This window comes from Aplidium turbinatum, chromosome 4, assembly GCF_918807975.1.
Source record: "Aplidium turbinatum chromosome 4, kaAplTurb1.1, whole genome shotgun sequence".
In the NCBI taxonomy this organism is placed as follows: domain Eukaryota; kingdom Metazoa; phylum Chordata; class Ascidiacea; order Aplousobranchia; family Polyclinidae; genus Aplidium; species Aplidium turbinatum.
The window spans coordinates 1,861,404-1,883,269 of NC_137475.1; the positions used below are offsets into that span (position 1 = coordinate 1,861,404).

General features: G+C 35.1%; 1 protein-coding gene across 1 annotated transcript; it reads left to right on the top strand.

Annotated features, from left to right (window-relative positions):
- The first annotated feature begins 715 nt into the window (after nucleotides 1–715).
- Nucleotides 716–21,744, top strand: LOC145768331 (complement factor B-like). The gene is made up of 17 exons (XM_082579809.1): nucleotides 716–832; nucleotides 1,956–2,096; nucleotides 2,302–2,478; nucleotides 3,543–3,740; nucleotides 4,380–4,583; nucleotides 5,059–5,270; nucleotides 6,296–6,437; nucleotides 6,863–7,000; nucleotides 8,071–8,150; nucleotides 9,354–9,513; nucleotides 11,337–11,485; nucleotides 12,847–12,985; nucleotides 13,514–13,638; nucleotides 14,735–14,930; nucleotides 16,450–16,606; nucleotides 16,990–17,143; nucleotides 19,308–21,744. Exons 1-17 carry the CDS (start codon nucleotides 727–729, stop codon nucleotides 19,500–19,502), a joined length of 2,673 nt encoding a protein of 890 aa, XP_082435935.1. The 5' UTR covers nucleotides 716–726; the 3' UTR covers nucleotides 19,503–21,744.
- Nucleotides 21,745–21,866: the final 122 nt, after the last annotated feature.

Below are 21,866 nucleotides of genomic sequence, written 5' to 3' on the forward strand. Positions count from 1 at the left end.
TTATTTATAACATAAGGATTATTATTGCGCGTAAAAAGCAGCATTGTTGTCTGATAATAATTTGATCTCTTATAAGAAAAGATAATTTTTTTTAAGACAGAGTAAGTTGTTTCTCCATTATATAAAACTAATAGTTGACACAAATGTGTTCAAATTCACTATAACGATTGTGAATCGGGAAAATAAAACTTGGTTCCAATGTGACGTAATTTGAATGCGCAGCAATCCGACAGTTTTGCTTTTTATTTTTGCGCCCAGGAAGTCGATTGAAAGTACAGACCCAGTCATTTTCTTAGGTATGAGCTAGAACAAGCTATAATAACTTATTGGAAACAACAATCAGTTTGTTTGTTGTAAATCTACATTCACGATTCATTCAAGAAAGCAGAAAAAGTGATATGTTATTTTACAGCTCATGTAATGTCGCTTTCGTGCTCAAGAAATCTATGCTCGGTTTGTAGTTTAATTAACACGAAGATTCTCTATACCTCATACATCAAACGTTTTCTGCGTTTTAAATTCCATGACAGCCATGTCGGTTGTAACGTATGTACACTGTAAAGGTAGTACTATAATATTTTCATTCAAACATCTTCTTACAAATAATCTACAGAGATACGCTGTAAGGTTCTTCCGCCAATACATGCATCATCTCACGTGGAAGTTTATAGAAAAAACTCCAGAGGGGATGTTCTCTTGACAAGACCTCCTTACAAGTTTGGTGACATGGCGAAGTATGTTTGCAACTCTGGTTTTGTTCTTTATAACGATATAACACATCTTTGCACTGGAAGAGGCAAATGGAGCAACAAGAAAAGAAGCATTTGCACCAGTAAGTTTCATAAAAAGTGTAAACTTGTAATTACTACAAAGTGCACAGCAATGTTTATGACACCATCACTGTTGTGAGATGTAAAGTTTACAAGACCGCACCAGAATGCTATTGCTAAGTAGTCTTCGCTAACTTGGCTGATGTTTATTTTACAAAAAATGTGCAGTAATAAATGAATATGATGCAAAACAGGCCACAACATTGTTCATCTTCAATTGGATTTGTGTAATCCATCTCCTTCTTTTCATCATTGTCGTAGGCCTACATGATTCCAAACATTGACCGCCTCTTGTATAAAAAGTTTCCAAGGTTTTTGAATTATATTTAAGAATTGGGTAAATGTAACACTTTAATATTCCGTATCTAGTTGAAAAAGAGATGTACTTATTGCATAATTTTGATTTCATTTTCTGAAAATCAGCTTTTGCTTGAGCAATACGTATATTAAACTTCTTATGCTGCGTAGCCGAGTGGTGAGAACGTCTGCGCGACGTTCGAAGGGACGTGGGTTCGACACCGCTCCAAGAGCACGCGGCTGTGTCTCGGCAAAGACACTTAATGACAAGCCAAGCTATGGGAAGCTGCTGACTCGAAGACTATATGTCACTTCGCTGCTTCCTGTCGTTTGTTGTATGGCAGTGTACTGTATGTTATCGCTAAGGGCGCAATAAAAACACGATTATTATTATTGTCATCTTTGCGTCCCAGTTTATTGTTGTCCCTAGACATCGAAAACTTTTTACTTGTTTTATAGTTGTTCCATTCATTTTGTTTGACATATTGGAATTTCAGTTTCTTTTTTCTTTGTGATTACCATCGTTTCCGTTTTCTTTGCAGTCATTTCCCTTCCAATTTGTTTATTTCTTTCATTTACTTTGTTTAACAAATTTTGCAGTTTTGCCTTTGAATCAGCCATTTGGGCCATTTTGTCAGCATACCTTAGGATACAAATGCTTCAGTTACTTTTATGTACTATGCAATAGATTCTTTGCCTATTTACTGTAGTTGCTTCAGTTAATAGATTCTTTTCAACTGACCCTTTACTCTTTAAATATCTCGTATTCTTTGATGAAATGTTTGCTCCAATACCATAGCTGTTGATCAGCATAAGTTTTTGATCCAGGGCCATGTGGTGAACGCAACAACATCCAGGTGTCAGCGAATGGAATGACTTGTGGGGAAGTGTGCATCCAAGATGGAGATTGCACCTCAGGAAACGAATGTCGTTGTGATGGGCCTTGCGGAAGAACTTGCGTTGCTTTGGGTACAAGCAAAGAAAACAGATGTCATAAGAAGTATCATTTCTTACGTTAATGGTTAACTTTTGTTCTTCCTCGCATGAGATACAACAAATGTCCAAATTTCAGTCAGGTGTTGAAAAATCAGGTCTGGGTAGTTTTGTCAAGAACTCCTATATTTCGAATTCTTCTAATTCATTGTGTCACATCTTTTTTAATTTATTTTGGTAGATGTCAACTGCGGTAGCGCACCACCTTCCAATCATTCAACAATAAAATATAAAGGAACAGGCTTCTTCCGTGTAGCGTATTACAACTGTGATAAAGGATTTTTCTTCCAGTCCGGAAGCTCTGTGCGAAAATGTACTGGAGGGGGATCATGGGATGGACAATCGATAACTTGTCAGCGTAAGAAAGATGTGTTATGACGCAAAACTACGGTAGATAAAAATAAATTTGGCACCTGCCAACAACCTTAACATCATAAAGTAAACAACAATTAAGACTGTTGCAGTTGTATGTAACGCCGTTATGAACCGGTAGCTAATGCTACTGTAATTCTACAAATGCTTTCTTTGACTTTGCAAAGTGTGGTAGCTATTTCTTCTGTTGAAGTTTCAGTTTCCGAGCCAGAGAAAAAAACGTTAAGTTTTCAAAAGGGTTGAACTTTGAAACATTCTTCATTGTTGAACAAGAACCTCCTGAATAGAGTTGTTAGCACAATGCTTACTATTGTCCATATCTACGTGGTATACCTACAAATAGTAATTAACAATCGCTGGGAGGAATTATAAAATGAATGTTTTACTGCTTTGTGTGAATGACGACTTTGTAGTTATTCAATTTTAGGGTAAGATGCTGTCAAATAATTTCTGACAATATTCTTGCTTTTCTATTTTCTTAATAATTTTGGTCAAGAGGTGATTTTCTTGAAACAAACAAATACAACTTTGCAACCTCATGGCGTTTAACATCATACAATAAAGTAAAAATAAAGTTCTACAAACGTTTTAGGCCATACGCCTTTATCAATTAACAACATGAGTGAGCCTATACCAAGGATCCTTTACAAGTGTGTTATTTGAGTATATCAACTTTAATGACATTGTTTGAGTTGTTAAATTTAAGTGTTCTCTCACTGTGGCCAAATGTCGCATGGAGATACAAAATGTTCTCGTCATCAGAACAAGCAGACTTGTACACGACACTTGAACACAAAAGGAGGGAGTACCAGATTTAAGCAAAAAAAAAAAACTTAAAATAATTTATAAAGCGTCTGGTAAGGGCTAATATGTGTATGTCCGAAAACGTTTGTAATTTATAATTTATATATGCACTATATAGTAATTTGTTAAATTTCGTCTGGTTGCTAGGTTATATTTGTCCATCAAAATATACTTTAATGCAGTAGCAGATTGAAGATGGACATTGTAAGAACGAAGCAAACATTTTATCAATTTGTTCATCTTCAGGTGTGGAATGCACTGATCTTCGATCTTCCATTCAATCCATGAATGGAGAAATCGTGAACTACTATCCTGGTCCTTATTACGTCAATGCCACAATGACTCTCAGATGTCGCAGTTTCCACAACCACATTGGAGCCAAAACAAGAACTTGTCTCAGCAATGGAAGATGGAGTGGAGTCGACACAGTTTGTGATAGAAAACGTTGGTTTACTTTTTATTTGATTTGTAAAAGTGTTTCATTGCTTCTTTGTAGTCGCTTACAAACGATTGTATTTCTGGACAACATTGGTTGGTGATGATTGAAGCAGATGTATAGTTCTAAAAAGTGTTCAAGATTTTGGCTTTAAATGTGTTGGCAGTTTTTCATATAGTGACGTAAACTTGCATCAATAATTAATTAATTTAGCAAAACGGTCTGTGGTCCAATCTGAGGGCCGAAAAAGCTCCAGATCCAATCACCAACGGCACGTGAAACTTTTACCACCATGACAATAACAGCTACTTGGGCCAAGATGATCCAAGTCAAGTTCCGAGAGCGATACGCGTTTTTGCCAGTGACCTCATGAATTGAGGGATTAGTTTTCTTCACCGTCGACAAAGTTGAATATAAGTTGAAATATTTTGAAGCACAAGTATTTTGTGAGGTGTTATGTGAAGTCAGAAATAAAACTTTCAACTGCACAGAGCACATTTTTGTGTATTAGATTAAATTGAAGAAATTTTCCTCGCGTGTGTATTGTAATTTTGTTTAACTTGATTTCTGATTGTATGGCCGGCGTGTTCAATTATTGTCTAATTTAATTGATAAGATCATAATATGTTCATTTGCACTGTCAATAGGTGGCAAAAACGAAACTCCTCGTTGCCCTCATCCGGGAGTTCCTGTAGGTGGACGCTTGATTTCTTCTAGGAGTTACAGGAGTTTTGGGGTTGGAAAAACAGTTCGATTTCAATGCGATCCGAACTTGGTGCTTGTTGGTGATGCAAAGCAGACTTGTTTATTTTACTTGAAGTGGAGCGGAGGGGCTGCCCCTCAATGTGTCGGTAAGTTGACGAAATAAAATTTTTCTTACACAGAGAGACGACTTTTGCTTTCATGATGAAGACATATTGTAGCAATACTGTAATACCAAAGCATATACTCATACAAATTTTGAATACATATATTTTGTTTCGCCATTTCTTCCAGTGTGTAAGAGTATGCTGCTGTAGTATCGAATATTACAACCGATATGGCTTGTTCTTTCAAAGATACAATCTTCCTAAAAATTGACAAGAAAATAAATTATAAAATAATTGATGATTTGTTTGATCATAACGAAACTGTAAGTTTTACCAGGAAGAGTTTACATGAACAACAATAAAATAAAATCAATATTGACCTAAAATTGAAAATTATGTTCAGTAATAGGCCTACTAGCTTTGTAAAGTAGTTGAGCATATGGCACAGGATATCCATTGTTCCATAAATTACGCGCTTTTTATATAGGCTACGCATGACCATGTGCTTTATTTGTAGATCCTCGTGTAAGAGATACCGCTTTAGAAGCCTTTGAAAAGCTTTCACATAGTACTCGGAATATTTTATCTTCTCTTCCAACGGTGGGACGTTTTATTGGAACAAAAGACAAAGCGAGCCATGAAATATACTTTCTGTTTGATCTTTCAGAAAGCGTGAAGGATGACAGCTTAAATAACTCCCTTACGTTTGCTGTGAAACTAATTCAGCGGGTGAGAAAATGCAAAATATTAAACAACTAAAGCAGAATTTTGACTTTCTATTTCCTACATACTTATAAAAACTTGAGACAAGAAGAGGATGGATCTATTCTATGAACACTTGTCGTATTGGCCCATGATGAAACTGAGCCAATGCGTCAGACGTTTGTATGAACATCATTTCATTTGATTAAAACAATTATAGATAACTCTTTTCCTTTTAGAAGAATTTGGTTGGTGTTGTTGCTTTGTGTGTAAGGAAATTCACGTTCTTCATGATTTAGATTAAATAGACCTAAAGACAAGAAAACCCTATTGTTACATCTACTTTTTAATAAGGTCATTTGGTGTGTTGCAAAAACACAGCTGAGTCCTTTAGATGAGGATCGAATTGACGTTCTATTAAACGTCGTACAAGTGTTTTTACCACCTAACCTGTACACATGCAATACAACTGGACAGTCAAGGAATGCCTTATGTATTCCAATACAATAGTTTCAAACGTTACTTTGGATTAAATATTAGCAGCCATTGTAACATGTCAATTTTTGGTAAGACCAACAACGCGATCAATCAATCAGAACATGTCATAAGTGGCTGCCATCCAATTGTGACCCACTCAGCTAGACAGTTGATCCGTGCTTTGAACATTATTTGGTAATTGCAGAAGAAAAAAGAGTTATGAAAGCGGTGGGAATCAAACCAAGATTATTGAAATGTATTCCCTAGCCCTAACACTTTAGGCTACGCTGGCTACGGCGGAATGTTCACTTAATTTACTTTCTATCAGTAATGCTTGGGTATTTTCTTTGTTGTACCTCTAACTTCTGATTAGTTGAAAAGCTATTTCACCAGACTTCGGATTGGTTGATTGTTTTGAAGCTTTACTGGCTCTTACAAAAGTTGTTATGTTAAAGTGGCAACCACAAATAATGACTAAAGTTTATTTTAAATGCTCTGCCATGGTTTCCTTGGCCAATGGTATAAAGAAATACTGGATGTGCATACAAGCAAAAAAAAGTAATTTAATATTGCAGCTCACAGTTGATGCATCTGGGGTAATAAATTATGGTGTCGTAGTATTCGCTTCAGAAATGAAAGTCATACTGGACACACAAGACCTGCAGCCAAGTCCAGAAGAAGTCATAGAAAAGATTGTTCGCATTGGCCAAAATCGTCGTAAGTAATTGTAGTTTTTAACGTAATGGCTATGCCTTGGTATTCATGTACGTTCAGCTGCTATCTTTGCTATGTTCACAACGATATTAAATGAGAAGTTTGTACAAGTGTAACCAGATCCACTGCGAAACCAGTTCCAGATTAGTTACTTCTTAGATTTCCGACCAATAAAGCAAAATTAACACTTGCCATAACATAGCAGTGGTTTGGAAAAAGGTGAAAGCGACCAAACGCAAATATTAACACATCACAATGTGGACAAAATAAACTATTAAAGTGATGTAAGAAAAGTTCATAAACGCCAACAATGGCTCATTGTATCCAACTCTCGACACGTAGAAGGAACGTAATATGATGAAGTTCATATGTCGTGAACACCTCGTTTGAAATACTCTAGAAATTGATAGTTGGATAGTATGTTTCAGCAAATATTCAGAAGGACATACGCAAAGGAACTAACACCGAAGCAGCTCTCCAGGAAGTTGCATCTCAAATTGCGTTTTCCTATGAACAAGATGAAAGCCAAAACCAAAAGGAAAGACACGTTTTTATTTTTACAGATGGTAGGTCTGCCGTGAATAGTTTTAGAAACCTTCACGTACTTTCTAAATTTTTGCTTTTTGGATTGTTTGTTTTATTATATCATGTGCTAGTGCACAACTCTATCCTTCCCAATTTGTTTGTCGCATCCAGGCTGTGTCGTTGGTTAACGATCAAAAATGCAGTCAGATATCACTGTATGAGAACACGTGGATTTTTGTAATGTAAAACGCCAAATACAAAGATATTTTTAAATTTAAAAAATACGAAAAAGTTAGTGGACTCATAAATTCTGACAACATTGTAGATTAACCTTATCTGTAACGACACGAGGTTTTATGAGGACGCTCCACTCTAGTAGTCAAATATTACACAGAAGGAAATATTCTAGAAACGTGAAATTTCTTGACTTTTAGTTTTTGTTCTTTGCAAATGTTTTACACCTACACTGGTAATTTTTCAACCTTCTTGCCCTTCACAATAAGCATTTCGTCTCAGGTGGCTAGACATGCTGCAATGCTAGATATATACAATTTAATGTAAGTGCAATATAAATTTTAGTGCAATTACTTTGAAATGTAAAATCGCCCAAAAATGCCTTACATTTATGAGAAAAAGTAATTTCTTGTTTAGTTTAGTATTACTTTATGTTATAATTCAAAAATTTCAATTTTAAAGCTATTTTTGGAAAAGTAGAATAAAAACCGACTTTCTGACGTCTTTTCATCTCAAACATTTTATTTCAATAAATTTGTTGGGTAAAAATTTAATTTCTATCCGCACAATACACATGGCTATTTTCTTGTAAAGTAATTTGTCTCTGTGATTTTCATAGCTCCCGTTTTTAGCGCTAATTAGCACGGGGCTAAGATAGCCTGTGACGTGCTTTCTGTGTACGAAAACAGCTCGTAGTAAGATAAGGTTAAGTGAAATTTATGATCGTTGTGATCATTTAGACATGCCATGAAAAGCTGGTAGATAAAAATGTGTAAATTTTTTGGATGATGTATTTTGTTTAGCCTCACAATAGAAAATATGTTATTTCCAGTTTATTGTTACTACAATTGACAATAAATGTGACTTTTGTTTTTAGGCAAGCACAATTGGGGACGTCCACCTCAGCACGTAATTGAGTCCATGAAACAACAAGCAGAAAAATATGGTCCAATAACGGTGAATGCAGTTGTTAAAAGTTGTGGGTTGTTTGCCACATGTCCATTTAATAATAAAACATACCAATTCTATTTGCTTTTATTTTCAATCATGCAAGGTCGAAGCAAATGGTAAGACAAAATCCAAAAAGTCTCTCTGGGAGTGCGCTTGAGCAACGTACGCATGACTGCTCTCAATTCAGCGGCACCGAGTAGATGAAATATTTCCCCGACAACAACACTTTAACAGCAAGCAGAAACTTCACTCTATCAATCTCGGTGACCGGGCTTGCGTCAGTTGTAACCTATACAAGTATGTGAAACTGTATTCAAAGAAGCTTTCTCGGTCAGAGGATACAGATAAAATCAATCAATCAAATAGAAGTGACAAAACTGAAATACTAAAACGTTTTCGAGATTACAATGCTGTAGACTATTACTTTAAAAGCATTTGGTAAGGTGGTAACATAAACTAACTCTATTGCAACTACTGCTATTTAATACAGCGTTATTGCAATGAGTATTAAATCAAACTTGCAACAAGGTGTAAAATGTTTATTGAACTGAAAATTAACTCTAGTCATGTGGCCAGAAAAGCGAGTTTTGCGTCCTGTAATGTGCTGTCCGTAGTCAAGAATATGGTAATTATTCCAAACTGTATTTTTCATGGAAACTTCCGCCATAGGCTCAATAAATTGTTGGATACTTAATAAAAAGCATCAAATTGCTTTAAAACTAATTTCAGTACTTCAATATAGCCCACAGAATGTAAACAAAATGTAAATTAGAAAAAGTGTGACCATTCCAATGTGGCGAATAAGTCAAGAGCGGATATATAGTACCTGTAGCTTTGAATCTTTTTTTAGTTGATTTAATGATTAAGACTCTTTATCTTTGGACTAAGAAAGTCTCTTTGATGTTTAATCTTGGCAGTTTTGCATACATGTAGCAGCTTAGAATCATTGACGCAGGTGCGGCCAACGAAATTAACAGAAAAAAAGTTTCCGCTTGTTGTTGAAATGTTCTTGTCTGTGAATTAATCCGTCTAGTAGGTGTACTATTCTAGATGTTGCTGAGTGGATAGTTATCCATAAAGTGCGTTGCTGAAGCACACTTCCCAAATCAGAAGAAATATACTTTATCATTTTCTTTCTACTTTCCATTTAAATCAAGTACCACCAATCAACTCACAAGAAACTCCACTAACATAATTCATCGTTTACAGTTTTATAGCATCACATCGTGCGTTAAATGTAGAAATGCAGCTAATAAAGCATATGACGAACTACTTGCTTTGGCTGATGGCAACCCAGAAAACTTCATTTTCATTGAAAATTCAAATGTAATTTCTGAACTTCTGGACAAAGTCACTGATGCCAGACTAGGTTGGTCTTATTTTAAACTTTCTTATTTAGATTCAAGCAATAAGTCTGCCAGTGTACTGTACAGTGTCTGCGCAATTCTTTACGTATAGTGTTGTATAAATTCGTCAATTTAGGCTACCAAGCTAATACCATATAACATGAGTAGAGTTTTGCAAACATCTGAATTTTTGATCCAGTTCTGATTTATTTGGAATGTGCATTGGAATGCTTGTAAATTCAGATTTATTATTAATTTTACTTCAATTTTGAAGTATCAAAAATGTCAGTTAAATTTTGATATGCGGTAACCTACATGTAATTCTATCTGTGTTTTTACTTCACAAAATGCTACTTCTTTCTGACAAACTCTAATGACATAAAGCACTTGACGGGCAACACAAAGATACGTTTCTTTCACATATGTTCACTATGTTTTAAACTTTTCCCCATCAAGCCATTGATCACGGAATTAGAATGATTGGAGTGTTGAAAGTTTAGAGTGTTCGTCTTCTTAACTTCAATTAACCATCAAGTTAAAGATCATGCAAATTGTAAACTACTTGAAAGAAGCAAATCCAAGGACTCCGAAATTTGATATTCTTCAATCTGACGTCACGTCATAAAGGATGCATTGCTATGTGTATATACAAATCGAAGTTCAGATTTCTATACCCAATTCCGGGTACAGAAATCAAAAGGTCTGTTTTGTCGTTGGCACTAACACAATTGTGGTTTAAAAGTTTCTGAATAAATTTATTTCCGATGGAAAAGCAGATAATTTATACAGCCTAACATCCTATCCCGTGACATGATGATGTATACTTAAAAGATATTAATGATGCATACTTAAGATATTAATGATGCATAGGCTACTTAAAAGATATTTTCAGCTAAAGTGGCCTACGCCCTTTGTCTATGTTCTAATGTCGTCTATAAATTCAATTGTTTGCGTCATGCAAGCCTGACATACATCGATATATCAATAAGACATTAATCAACTAAAGCTGGGGAACATCGGAATTTGAATTCTATACAGAAAAGTGCAGTTAAAGATCATATTTTCTCATGCACAGAATGCGAAAACACCGTTTTTATCAAGCAATTTGAGATCATGTCCAGATGCAGGCCTTAGTATCAAACCAAGGTCTTGGAAGACTTGTACAATGCACAGTACATAAAGCGTAACAATCTACCTTTGAACAGACAATAGTTTGCTTGCGACTCATCTTTCTTGCTATCTGCATTTTAAAGTTAGTTTTTTCGCACCTTGCCTTTCTACCACATCATGTGATCTGTTCAAACACCCTTTGTTGCAGTTACCTAGGATTCTCGTTGAGCCTATATCGTTGAGTTTGAGCTAGTCAGAAATACTGTACAGTTTTTGCGTTTTCCTGTTTATGGGTTTAATAAACCATTGTATTTTATTCAGATGTAGTTAAATTGTAAGTATGTTATTTCTAAAGAGAAAATCACGTGATGTCGAAAACGTTCGATAGTTAATTTGTTGCGTAGTTTTGTGTTTCTGTAAATGTAATAAACTTGAGTATGTTAAACTTGATTACGTTGCTCGGCTAACAAATTGCTATATATGCATCTTTCTTAACATAAAACAAGATTATCTGAGGCTGCTGGCCAGTGAGAACTTTCGCATCCTTAAATCTGGCCCGCATTGGAAAAAGTTTAGACACCCCTGTAGTAGAGCATCTCCCAGAGAAAGCTAGATCTTCTTGTGCACTACATAAAATGGCTTTCTTGGTTATAATTGCTCCTAAATAACGCTATTACGTATCCATGAAAATATAAATTAGTTTTGAAATTGTTTTTAAAATATTATTTTTTCAAAGACTTCAGCAAATGTGGTCAAGGTGGGGATGTAAAAAGCATCAGACGACAAGCCTCCCCCGGACGAGTGATCGGTGGAACTCGAGTAGTTTCTACTCGAACGTGGCCGTGGCAAGTTCTTATCTCTTACTACCTTGGAAATGTTGTTCAGGTATAACTGTCAACGCTTTTCACAATAAACTCTTAGGACAATTTTTGACAGCTCACTCATACAAATCGAACTGAGCGTATGAAATTACCACACGAAGTTACTGCAACAATAACAAACCTTCAAGTACAGCTCTCTAGTTGTATCCATAAAATGTAATAATTACAGACAACAAAACTTCAACAAGAAACTTTACTTTGTCAATCTTGCTGACCAAGTCTGAACATTTTGCCATATCTTGAATGTGACGTATCAATAGTAGTTTGTTATCACATGGCCAGGTAATTGCTGAACAAGACAATCATGTGATTGTTCAGCCAAACAAGCATGTAATTGTTCAACTATCCGATTTATGCGATGCAAGCTTTGTCTAGTAAGCACAATAGAATCATGCAGTTCCCCGTAGCTAAGCAGCAGTGATTACTTGGCAACATTTGGTGAATCTTCATGGATTTCAGACCTTGGAACTGCAAATCCCTTTTTGGCTGCTTTAAAGTTTTTAAAGTAAATTTATAGGTTGACGGGATGCAAAACTTCACCTTTCCAACATTATTAGAAGATTTTCTTTTCTGGTATAAAAAATTATATTTTTAATTTTGAATAGAAGCAAGAAGGATAGTTGTTTTAAAAGTAAGAAGGTTTTTTGTTGAAATCGAGCTTACAACTAAGGGTAGCAAATGTAACAAATTGAGAATTCACCCTTCCATTATGGCCGAAATGAAAGTTGTTGAAACGAAAATGTTGCGATGGTCTCTGAGGTTGATAAAGTAGCATGGAGGAAAAAATGAAATTATCAGTAAGCGAACGCTGATAAATAAGCTGATAAATAAGCTGAGAAAGACACGCCTTGAATGGTAAGGTCACGTCGAAAGGAGAGACAAAGTTGATGTCGGGGAAACATAAGACAGTTGAAAGTTGTAAAAAGAAAGAGAGGAAGGGCAGAGGAGAAAAGGGAGATATTATGTGACAGAAGATATGGAAATCGTGAAAGTGAACGAAGGCTGCTGACAGAGTAATGTGGAGGCCAGCGACACCATTTGAAGTAGGAATAACGCCGGAAGAAAAAGAATTATGGTTGAAAAAGCGAAGTTTCACGTCCCACCAACATGTAAATGTACTTTAGAATTTTTGATATTAATAGGTTTAAAACATTTACCGTTATGTCATTCGAGTTTCAACGTTCTGATGGTATAGGCTTTACAGTCTCGTGACAATAGTAGTCTATCACGTTCAAGCTAATGTGTTTGAATGACGTAACATCACCGTTCAGAAACATCAAAATATTGAAAAGCGGATGATTCCTACTTTTATTTCACTGTCGGTCACTGAAGAAAAGAATGTTTTTATTAAGCATGCTTTTGCAGTCTTATTCCGATCAAAATATTCGTGGAGGAGGAAGCTTAATAAATAACAAATGGGTCCTCACTGCTGCTCATTTGTTTGATGACGAGACTATTGATAAAACCACAAGCAACTGGGGAGAAGAGTTTTTATTGACTTTTGGTTAGTGAATTTGAAATTGAGTAACGTTTGCCTATACATTTTATGTATACATCATCCAATCGGGCACACTCGCAAACCATCAGCATAGTCCTGCCGAATGTCTGGTCTCATCAAAATTGATAGTTCACTTGATGCTTAGCAAATCAACGCCTTTCTGACTTGGTAGAGAAATGTCTTTATAATGCTTTAGTTTAGTTTGCCAAAGAGGTTGAAATTCTGGTAGAAATGATCTGAATCTTTTACAGTATAATAGATATTTTGTTATTTATTTATACCTTTTCTTGCGATTAGACGGTTGATTAGTTGATTTATAAGCTTTTTTGATAGCTTACTTGTAAAACAAAACAACAAATGACATTTGCTTTATCCAATACCCAATAGCACATATGTCTTGGATGTATTCTCTAAAAACTTCTCATCTGCTTAGCTTAGTGATGAGAGTCACAGCATGTCGCTCAGAATGGCGCCGGTTTGACGCTCATCGAAAGTACGTGGGTGTGTTTTTATGAGATTTCATTATTATTTCAGGCATCTATCAGCGTCCTAACAAGAGAAATCATCTTCTGCCATCTAAAGTAAAAGCTTACAGAGCCAAACGGATCGTAACACATTCTTCTTACGATTTTGCTACATTTGATTATGACGTCGCTTTGGTACGTATGGAAGACCTTATATAAAGTAATATATCAATAAAATACTTTAAATACACATTGGTGTAGTACACATTCGTCACAGCACATGACTAGGGAACTGTGTTCCGAAAGCTAGTGTAATTCGATATTGCCACCACGAACTCGCAGCATCAAGCTAAAACAGATCGTTAGAATCCACACTGTGAAGTAAGCAACAATCATGCTGCTAAAAGCGGAACTCAATCAATTACACATTGGTGTATTCAACTCATGTCTGGTAATTGGTAGAAAACTGTGTGTAAAAATCTGAGAAATCTTATATCGTTATCAATAAGAGTCCCATAAATAAACCAACTATTCTTTTTTTGCGTACTATAGCTTTCCAACTACCCATACCTGTATTTTAGTTAATCATTGGCAAGTAATATCTAAAGCTGTAATTTCGAGTTTGTATCCAAATGTTAAAGCTGTAAAAATTAAATGAAATAACATTTACAGAGTGTAATGATTTATATATTATCTTCTTTTGTTTCTTCCATTCGGTCGATACTACTCTAAGTCACTTTATATCTTTCTCCACAAATTCCGATCCCTTTAAATTTCTTTTAGCTCATCCATCCTCAGTGTTGTGCCGTGTTCCTTGTGTGTTTTATTTTATAGTTTACGTAGTTTATGCAAGTTACAGTAGTTAACAATTTTTGTTTGTTTACACAGTAATTTTTGTTGTTTCTGTAAATTTGTTGACGTTCAGTAACATCTGGATTTTCAATAAAAACAAACTGAAACTTTAAATGTTGATTGATATATTTTCATGCAGATCTAAAATCTTGCTGGACATAACAGTTCTGCTTTATTTTATTTACTTATTGAACTATGAATTTATATGCTAAACTCATGTTAAGCAAACTTTTCAGTTTCAAAAACTAAATTGTCTTCGTTTTCAGTATTATAAATTTATTGGCACTGAAGATGAACACGAATTTAGTATCTACAGTTTGGGCGCTTTTTTATTTGATTTGGCGTTCAGAGGATTTAAAATTGAAGTTTGAACATGCGTTCCAACTATTTGCTGCTACGAAGTTATATTTTATTTAACAAGATTTATCATTTTTTAAAGATTGAGATTGGGCGTGAATACAAACAACAAGTACGAATTTTTGTACCAACTGGGGTGCAAGGTTGGGTAAATTATACTAAGTCAATCAGACCAGTCTGCCTGCCCTGTATGGATGGAAATTGTGTGAGAGAACAACTGTTAACCAATGACCAGATGTCTGGAAATGAAACAGAAGCAGAAAAATGCAGAATTGAAAGTATGGTTGGAAAAGCGTTTTATAAAGAGTTTCATTTTTCTAAACAAACTAAAGTAAATGGTTTGGCTTGGTTTTTAACAATTATTCTCGGACTGACAAAGCCTTGACAAGCTATTCCTGGTGGTTTCACATACTTGTAGAGGCATTTGACGCAGGGCCGGTTACCGAGATTTACAGAGTGAAATTTCCGATAGTTGAAGTCTTGTTGCAGGGAATTGTTCCATCCATGAGGTGCCTCCAGATGGGGAGCAGTTTTTAGAATGCGTTGCTCAAGCGCATACCCCGTGAGTCGAACCAGCGCCTCTAGATCTTGAAGCTTTTTCATTCACGAAGTCACGCACTAACCAACTGAGCTAATATTTTTTAAAAACCACTATAAGAAATGTATTGCGATCGTAGGCTATCATAATTTAAATTGATTACCACGTTTTACTATAAAGCACGTTATTACGATTGCGTATTGTCGCTTCTACCTGTTTTCTAGACCTCTGCTATGTTTGACATATTCCATTTTTTGTTGTGGTGGTCAACAATGAAAACCAGCTGAACTGATACATCTTAAACATAAGGAAATTTTGGTTTTTCAAGTCTGATTAGCTACCGTCGTTCAACACAGATTTATTTTGATTTTGTTTTCCTTTTGAATTGCTTTACTCTTATCCTCCGAATTGATAGCCTTAGGGAATAACTGTTAAATCGCAATTTGACATTTCAAATCAGTGCTAAATGTGTGACTTAACAAACTTCAACCACCATTCTCTTAACCCTTTGAAGGTTGGGGGGGGGCTGTCAATTCAACTTTTTTGTATCAACAGTTGTATCTCTAAAACCACTGAGGCTGCGACTACGAGATTTCTTGACTTTTCCTAACTTTTATTCACCTCTATTGAGCTGAAATTTTGAGCGAGTAAAGGTTAAAAATTGAGAGATATAAGGCATTTCTCAGCACATCTTCTGAAATATTTCATATTCCATTGTTCAAAGTTTTTCCACCAGCTGGATGAAAGCAATTAATATGGCCCATGTCTTGTTAATCAAATGATTTAAATTGAGATTATGTAAAAAAAATTTAATCACAACATTGCAATGCATGTTTTTCATTACTCTATCAAAAAATACCAAATAATTCAAACGTCATAAGTCACATCAACATTTCAACGTATATAAGCAGTTCTAAAATTTACATAGTTTTAATTTTCGGATATGTTCTGCGTGAATAGTTTTACAAAATGAATCCCAAATTTTGAAACCGTGCCTTAAAAAATAACAGAGATATCACTCCTAAAGCATAAGAAGAATCGACAGCCCCCCCCCAAACTGAGCAAGCCTCCAAGGAGCCCAACCGCCTAAGGGTTAAAGAAGTTTCTTTGTGAGTTTAGGGAGGTAACTTTTTTCTTCGAGTTTGGTTTGGTAATTCAATTTAAAACTGCATATTTTTATTTATACTATGTAAGTTAGCTAAGCAAATAATGTTAAGACGTTTTTTTAATTGCAATGCTTTGTTGTACATCATTTGCAGCTGACTTTCTGCTGAACAAAGGCAGTTTGGATACTGTTCTAGCAGTTTCAACCGGCTTTGGAATAACAGCAAATCAAACATACGGAGATGATCAAAATACAGACAAACCAAGCAGATTTTTAAAACAAGGATTGCACAATATCCGAGATGACAATTTGTAAGGACACAAGCCTTCTAATAATATTATGTAGCAAAATAATTCAATGGTGTATCTAAACAGACAAGGTATTCTTTATTAAAAATAACCCACCTCAATTTTTAGTCACCCAAAGTTTCTTGGTTTCAATTATTGTTATCTGCATCATTGCATAAAACGGTTAATGATGGACTAGAAAATGTTTGTGAAGATGGGAAATCTTTTTATATGAACCTTATTGTATTGTTAAAATCACAAATGCGTTGGTTTTGTTACACAAAATCAGATTCCATCATTAACTAAAAATTGTATAATATGCTGTTTGAAATTACCCAGATTCCTCATATTATCTACCTAATATCATATTGAAGTTTTCATTTCACTAATTTTTTTGTTTGTTTCAGCTGTTCTACAGCAACAGATGTTTGGCTTCGTGGAAGGTGGGGCGCATGGGGAGCTATACCATACACCAACTCAATGCTATGCGCTACCAGTGGAAGACCAGGGCGTATTGTTGACTCCTGCCAAGGAGACAGTGGTGGACCGCTAGTAACAGAGGCATGTAAAGTTCTAAAAAACGTTGCTTAACGTTACGCAGAAATTTATAGCAATAGTATTGCAACACATATGGCAATAACATAACAATCGAAATAATTAAAGCTCTTGAAAATCTTGATATTGATCTTCTCCAAAGACTGATGAACTTGATCTACAAAAGCGGTGAAATTCTCAAAAACAATGCAAAAAAAAGATTAAAATGAAATTGATTAAGAAAAACAAGCTTTGCGAATCACTGGATAGATTCTTCGAAACAAAACTTACGTTTTTTGTTGCCATTGGTAGCATTCTATATGTTGTAACAGTGAGAGTAACATTGTAACAACAAAGAGACATTTCTACACTAAAAACGGAGAAATAAATAAGTTTATCAAATCGATACAATTTGAAAAGCAGCGAAAGTTTTTGAGAAATTCAAGAAACTGGACAATTGCCTGCTTAAAACGAAATATTCTACACTGCCTATTGTACACTGCCTATTGTACACTGCCTATTGTAGTGGTAGTAGTAGCTATCTGGTGTCTAGGTAGTAGTAGTGGACTACTACCAAGTCACTAACGTTGTTTTGTTACACAGTTTGACTTACACAGCTACGTTTTACAGTAGTTACACAGTTTTGACAGTTTTACACAGTTATAAAAAAAAAAATCCAATCTTCTGTTCTACAAAGAGGTTATTCTGCCCCTTGTGGTCGCTGTGCGTTGTGTGGTAACCATGGTCATCATCGTTTGTCAATGGTTTCACGTACAACGACATTGAGCACTCCGCAAAGACTTTTTAAGTTAAAACAGGAACTCAATTGCAGCAATTATGGGATTTATGTAGCAACATGTTTACTTTGCCATGAACAATATGTTGGACAAACGGTTAATAAATTTTCGGTTCGCTGGTCAGGCCATCGTGCAACTTGGAACACTTTCGATTTTTCTTCTAATAATGACAGGGCTGCGTTATTAAAACATTTTGCTGTATTTCATGATCTAAGTACTGAACCACAACTTTCCCAATGCTACAATGTCACATTTGTTGAACAACCCAATATTGATAATCTAGATGCTTGTGAAGATAAATGGATACATAGGATACATGCCAAAATAAATATCCAAAAATTAATTCTGCCACAAGTTTAATTTTTTGACGCTCCACTACATTTTTGGTATTTTTTCAATATTTTACTGCCTTATTATTCACTGCCGTCTTTGCCTACTCTTTTTTCCACAACGCTACATTTTGTGTTTTCCAAGACGCTCCATTTAATTATTTATCGCTGTACTTAGTTTGTTTATCACTGCCTTTGACTGCCGTGTTCCGCATATAATTTATTTTCTTTGCCGTAATTTGTCACAACGCTACATTTGCAGGCTTTGCTCATCGCTCTTTCATCAATTCTAGTTTATAATTTATATTTGATACGTAATTTACTTTACTGCCGGCTTGGTTTAGTTTTCATTCAGCATTTTTTCAATATTTACGCTTATGCTTTTTCAATTTTTTACTCATGTTTTGACATTATTGCGTCACTGTAATGTTGTTTAAAACATTACTTGTAGGTTTTAACTGCCCTTTATCAGAACAGACGATGCACTGAATAAGTGCGAAATATATTTTCTGTAACATCTACTGACAACTGATCCCTGTTACCTTAGCAATTGAGGTTTTAGCTGCCTATTGTACCTTAACTTTGTCATTGTCTAGGGTGAAACCGACAACGCAAATCTTTGAATAATTATATTTATGCCAGAGCGTGTGATTCCATAAAGCGTGTATTTAACTAATAGTGATCTTTGACATAGTAGCAATAATTTATAGAAATCGCCAAAGAATGGGGTGAGTACGACATCTTGATTTAGCCCATAGAACGCATGATTGCTGATAATCTAAAGAAAGGTTTCAACGAAAAATCAAAAATTGTAAAAGTACCTTTCTGGGAGTAACTTAAATTTATACGAAGAATGATATCAACGTAAGACTGAATTTATACGAAAAATGTATTGAACCTAAGGCACTTCTGTGGTTAAGGCAAACTTTTCCTGGCCTTGGCCGGAAAAATAAATGCAATAAACGTTGTTTGTTGTTTAGATAAAAAAAAAAAATCGATTGACAAAAATATTCAAGCTGACCACTTTCTTGCTATTCTTTGATTTTGTAACATTTTTATTCGCAGGTTACTGAAGTTACTGAGGAGACAAGAAAATCATGTTGGGTCCAAATAGGAATTGTCAGTTGGGGTTGGGGTTGCGGCCAATCAGTCACATATAGAGGAAGGAGGCAGCAGGTGCCTGGCTTTTATACCAACGTCATGAACGTATCTTCGTGGATCAAGACCACGATTGAAAACAATACAAGCGAGTTGCATTGAGACTATAACTATGAAAAAACATATTATTGTACACAAAAATAATGTTACTATTTATGTAAAAAGGGATATTTTCGGTTTTTGTAAATATTTATGCATCACAAACCACTCTGTCATATAAACGTTGGAACAGTGATTTAAAATAGATCAGCATTTTGAATTAATTGATAAAATCCAAGGTACTATATAGTGGCTAAGGAATACAGTAAACGTCTGTGATTAATATTTTAACATCAGCCTGATGTAGCTGTTTATCATCATCGCATTCCTTCCTCATGTCGAGACTTGGATGCAATAGCCAGGGCTACTCAACCGGCAATATATGTCATTGCATATAATCAGGACCTTTTTTAAGCTACAGCACGTTCATAAGTTAAATGTGTCGTAGTTGTACAACACAGTATCTAAACCGTATCTGGTGTCTTCGATTCTATGTCAACTTCTATTAATGATCTTTGCTGCATTATGTGTCAGAATTATTTTAATTTTTCTCTTCATATTAATCTTGTACTGTACAGTAGTTGTTGCAACATTTTCGTTAGAGATGTAGGTCTTCCACTTTGTACTTAAATTTACAATGCACCGGTTTTACAGCAGGTTATTATTTTATGTCACTCAACCTTTCATAAACAACTCGCACAAACGTCATTTAAGATCAACCGTAAATTTATTTGCACATTTGCGGCGTCATTGAATGCACTTGGCATGAACTACGTTTACACAATCTTCAGAGCACTTTCCACAAGTTGTATTTTGGTAATACGTACAAATAAAGACAGTAGCATTGTTACAATGTCTAATAAATACGACATTATCAGCGATTTTTGTTATTATTTCACATATATGTACAAACACAAGTTTGTAGCTAACCACGTGGCCTAGGCATTCAATCAACTGCATACAAATTTTCGTTTTTCTACTTTCGTCCTAGCTGAGATCAAAAACAATATGTATGCGTTGATTGCAGCAATATCCTACATCTTGCTTGTGGCCTCTTTCTGTATTTCGAAATATGTAGGATATTGCTGCAATCAACGCTCACCTATTGTTTTTGACCTCAGCTCGGACGAAAGTAGAAAAACGAAAATTTATATGCAGTTGATTGAAGAAGACGACGTTGTGATGTAAAAGTGGATCATTTGTTCGAAACAATCAACTCCCTCTTGGTTTACGTTGTTAAAGTGAATTACTCATGGTTTCTTTGCAGTTATTGTGACATCATGTACATGCATAAAAGTGAGACAAAGTCCAATTTGAAATTCTTCTGTTGCATATCGCGCGATTTCGGGTATTGAACCCTCTTCAGTACAACTTTTATCAACAACATAGTACAGTAAAATTTACAGCAGTTTACTTTAAAAAAAACTTTGTCTCACTTTAACTTTGTCTCACTTTTATGCATGTACTCATACAATTAACATGTACTCTAAAAGGTCGTCGTTTATGTTTATAGTGTTCACATTTTTTTAAATTTTTGATGCTTTTGTATCTGCTTTACGCGGATCCCCGATTGACTTTACGTTGATACGGGTTTAAAGTAATCGCCTCTTTTTTGAAATAATTAGTTAGAAGTATCTTGCATCCGCTAGTTCGGATCATGTAATTGTAACAGGAGGCTGGCTTGACTGGTCCCAGGCTTTGGCGTATGTCAGCTTGACTGACCCCATTGTTTGTTGTTTACATTTAAATACTTCGCCGAATGCTTAATATTCTCGTACTTTTTTTTGCTGCAACTAAAGTTTGTCACTTTACTTGTATAATGCAGCCTATGACCTAATTACCTTCATAATTTGCATAAAAATTGTCATTATTACTGCTCGTAGACTAATTTCGCAGACTATTTGTTTCTTGTCAACCACATAACATTTTTAGTCATTCGTTTTAAAGTGAACTGCTGTAAATTTTACTGTACTATGCTGTTGATAAAAGTTGTACTGAAGAGGGTTCAATACCCGAAATCGCACGATATGCAACAGAAGAATTTCAAATTGGACTTTGTTTCACTTTTATGCATGTACTCATACAATTAACATGTACTCTAAAAGGTCGTCGTTTATGTTTATAGTGTTCACATTTTTCTTAAATTTTTGATGCTTTTGTATCTGCTTTACGCGGATCCCCGATTGACTTTACGTTGATACGGGTTTAAAGTAATCGCCCCTTTTTTTAAATAATTAAGAAAAAGCAATGGCATTCCAAGAATACGTCACTGACAAGTTTATGTTTTCAAATACATTGTTAGAAAACAAGCATTTATAAACGTGTTTATGACATCATTGTCGTTTTCCGGTCACAAGGACATTTTGTTTGTTTTGCGCCTTTTCTGGTGTCAGTCGAGGTCAGAAAGTTCTAAATTAGGAGAGATTA

What these genes read in the sequence shown, in the direction of transcription:
- LOC145768331 (XM_082579809.1), top strand. Translation starts at nt 727, where the DNA reads ATGGCGAAGTATGTTTGCAACTCTGGTTTTGTTCTTTATAACGATATA. An exon ending in CACAGTTTGTGATAGAAAAC is followed by an intron (nt 3,741 to 4,379) that starts GTTGGTTTACTT and finishes CACTGTCAATAG; the next exon opens with GTGGCAAAAACGAAACTCCT. An exon ending in CGTTTTTATTTTTACAGATG is followed by an intron (nt 7,001 to 8,070) that starts GTAGGTCTGCCG and finishes TTTTGTTTTTAG; the next exon opens with GCAAGCACAATTGGGGACGT.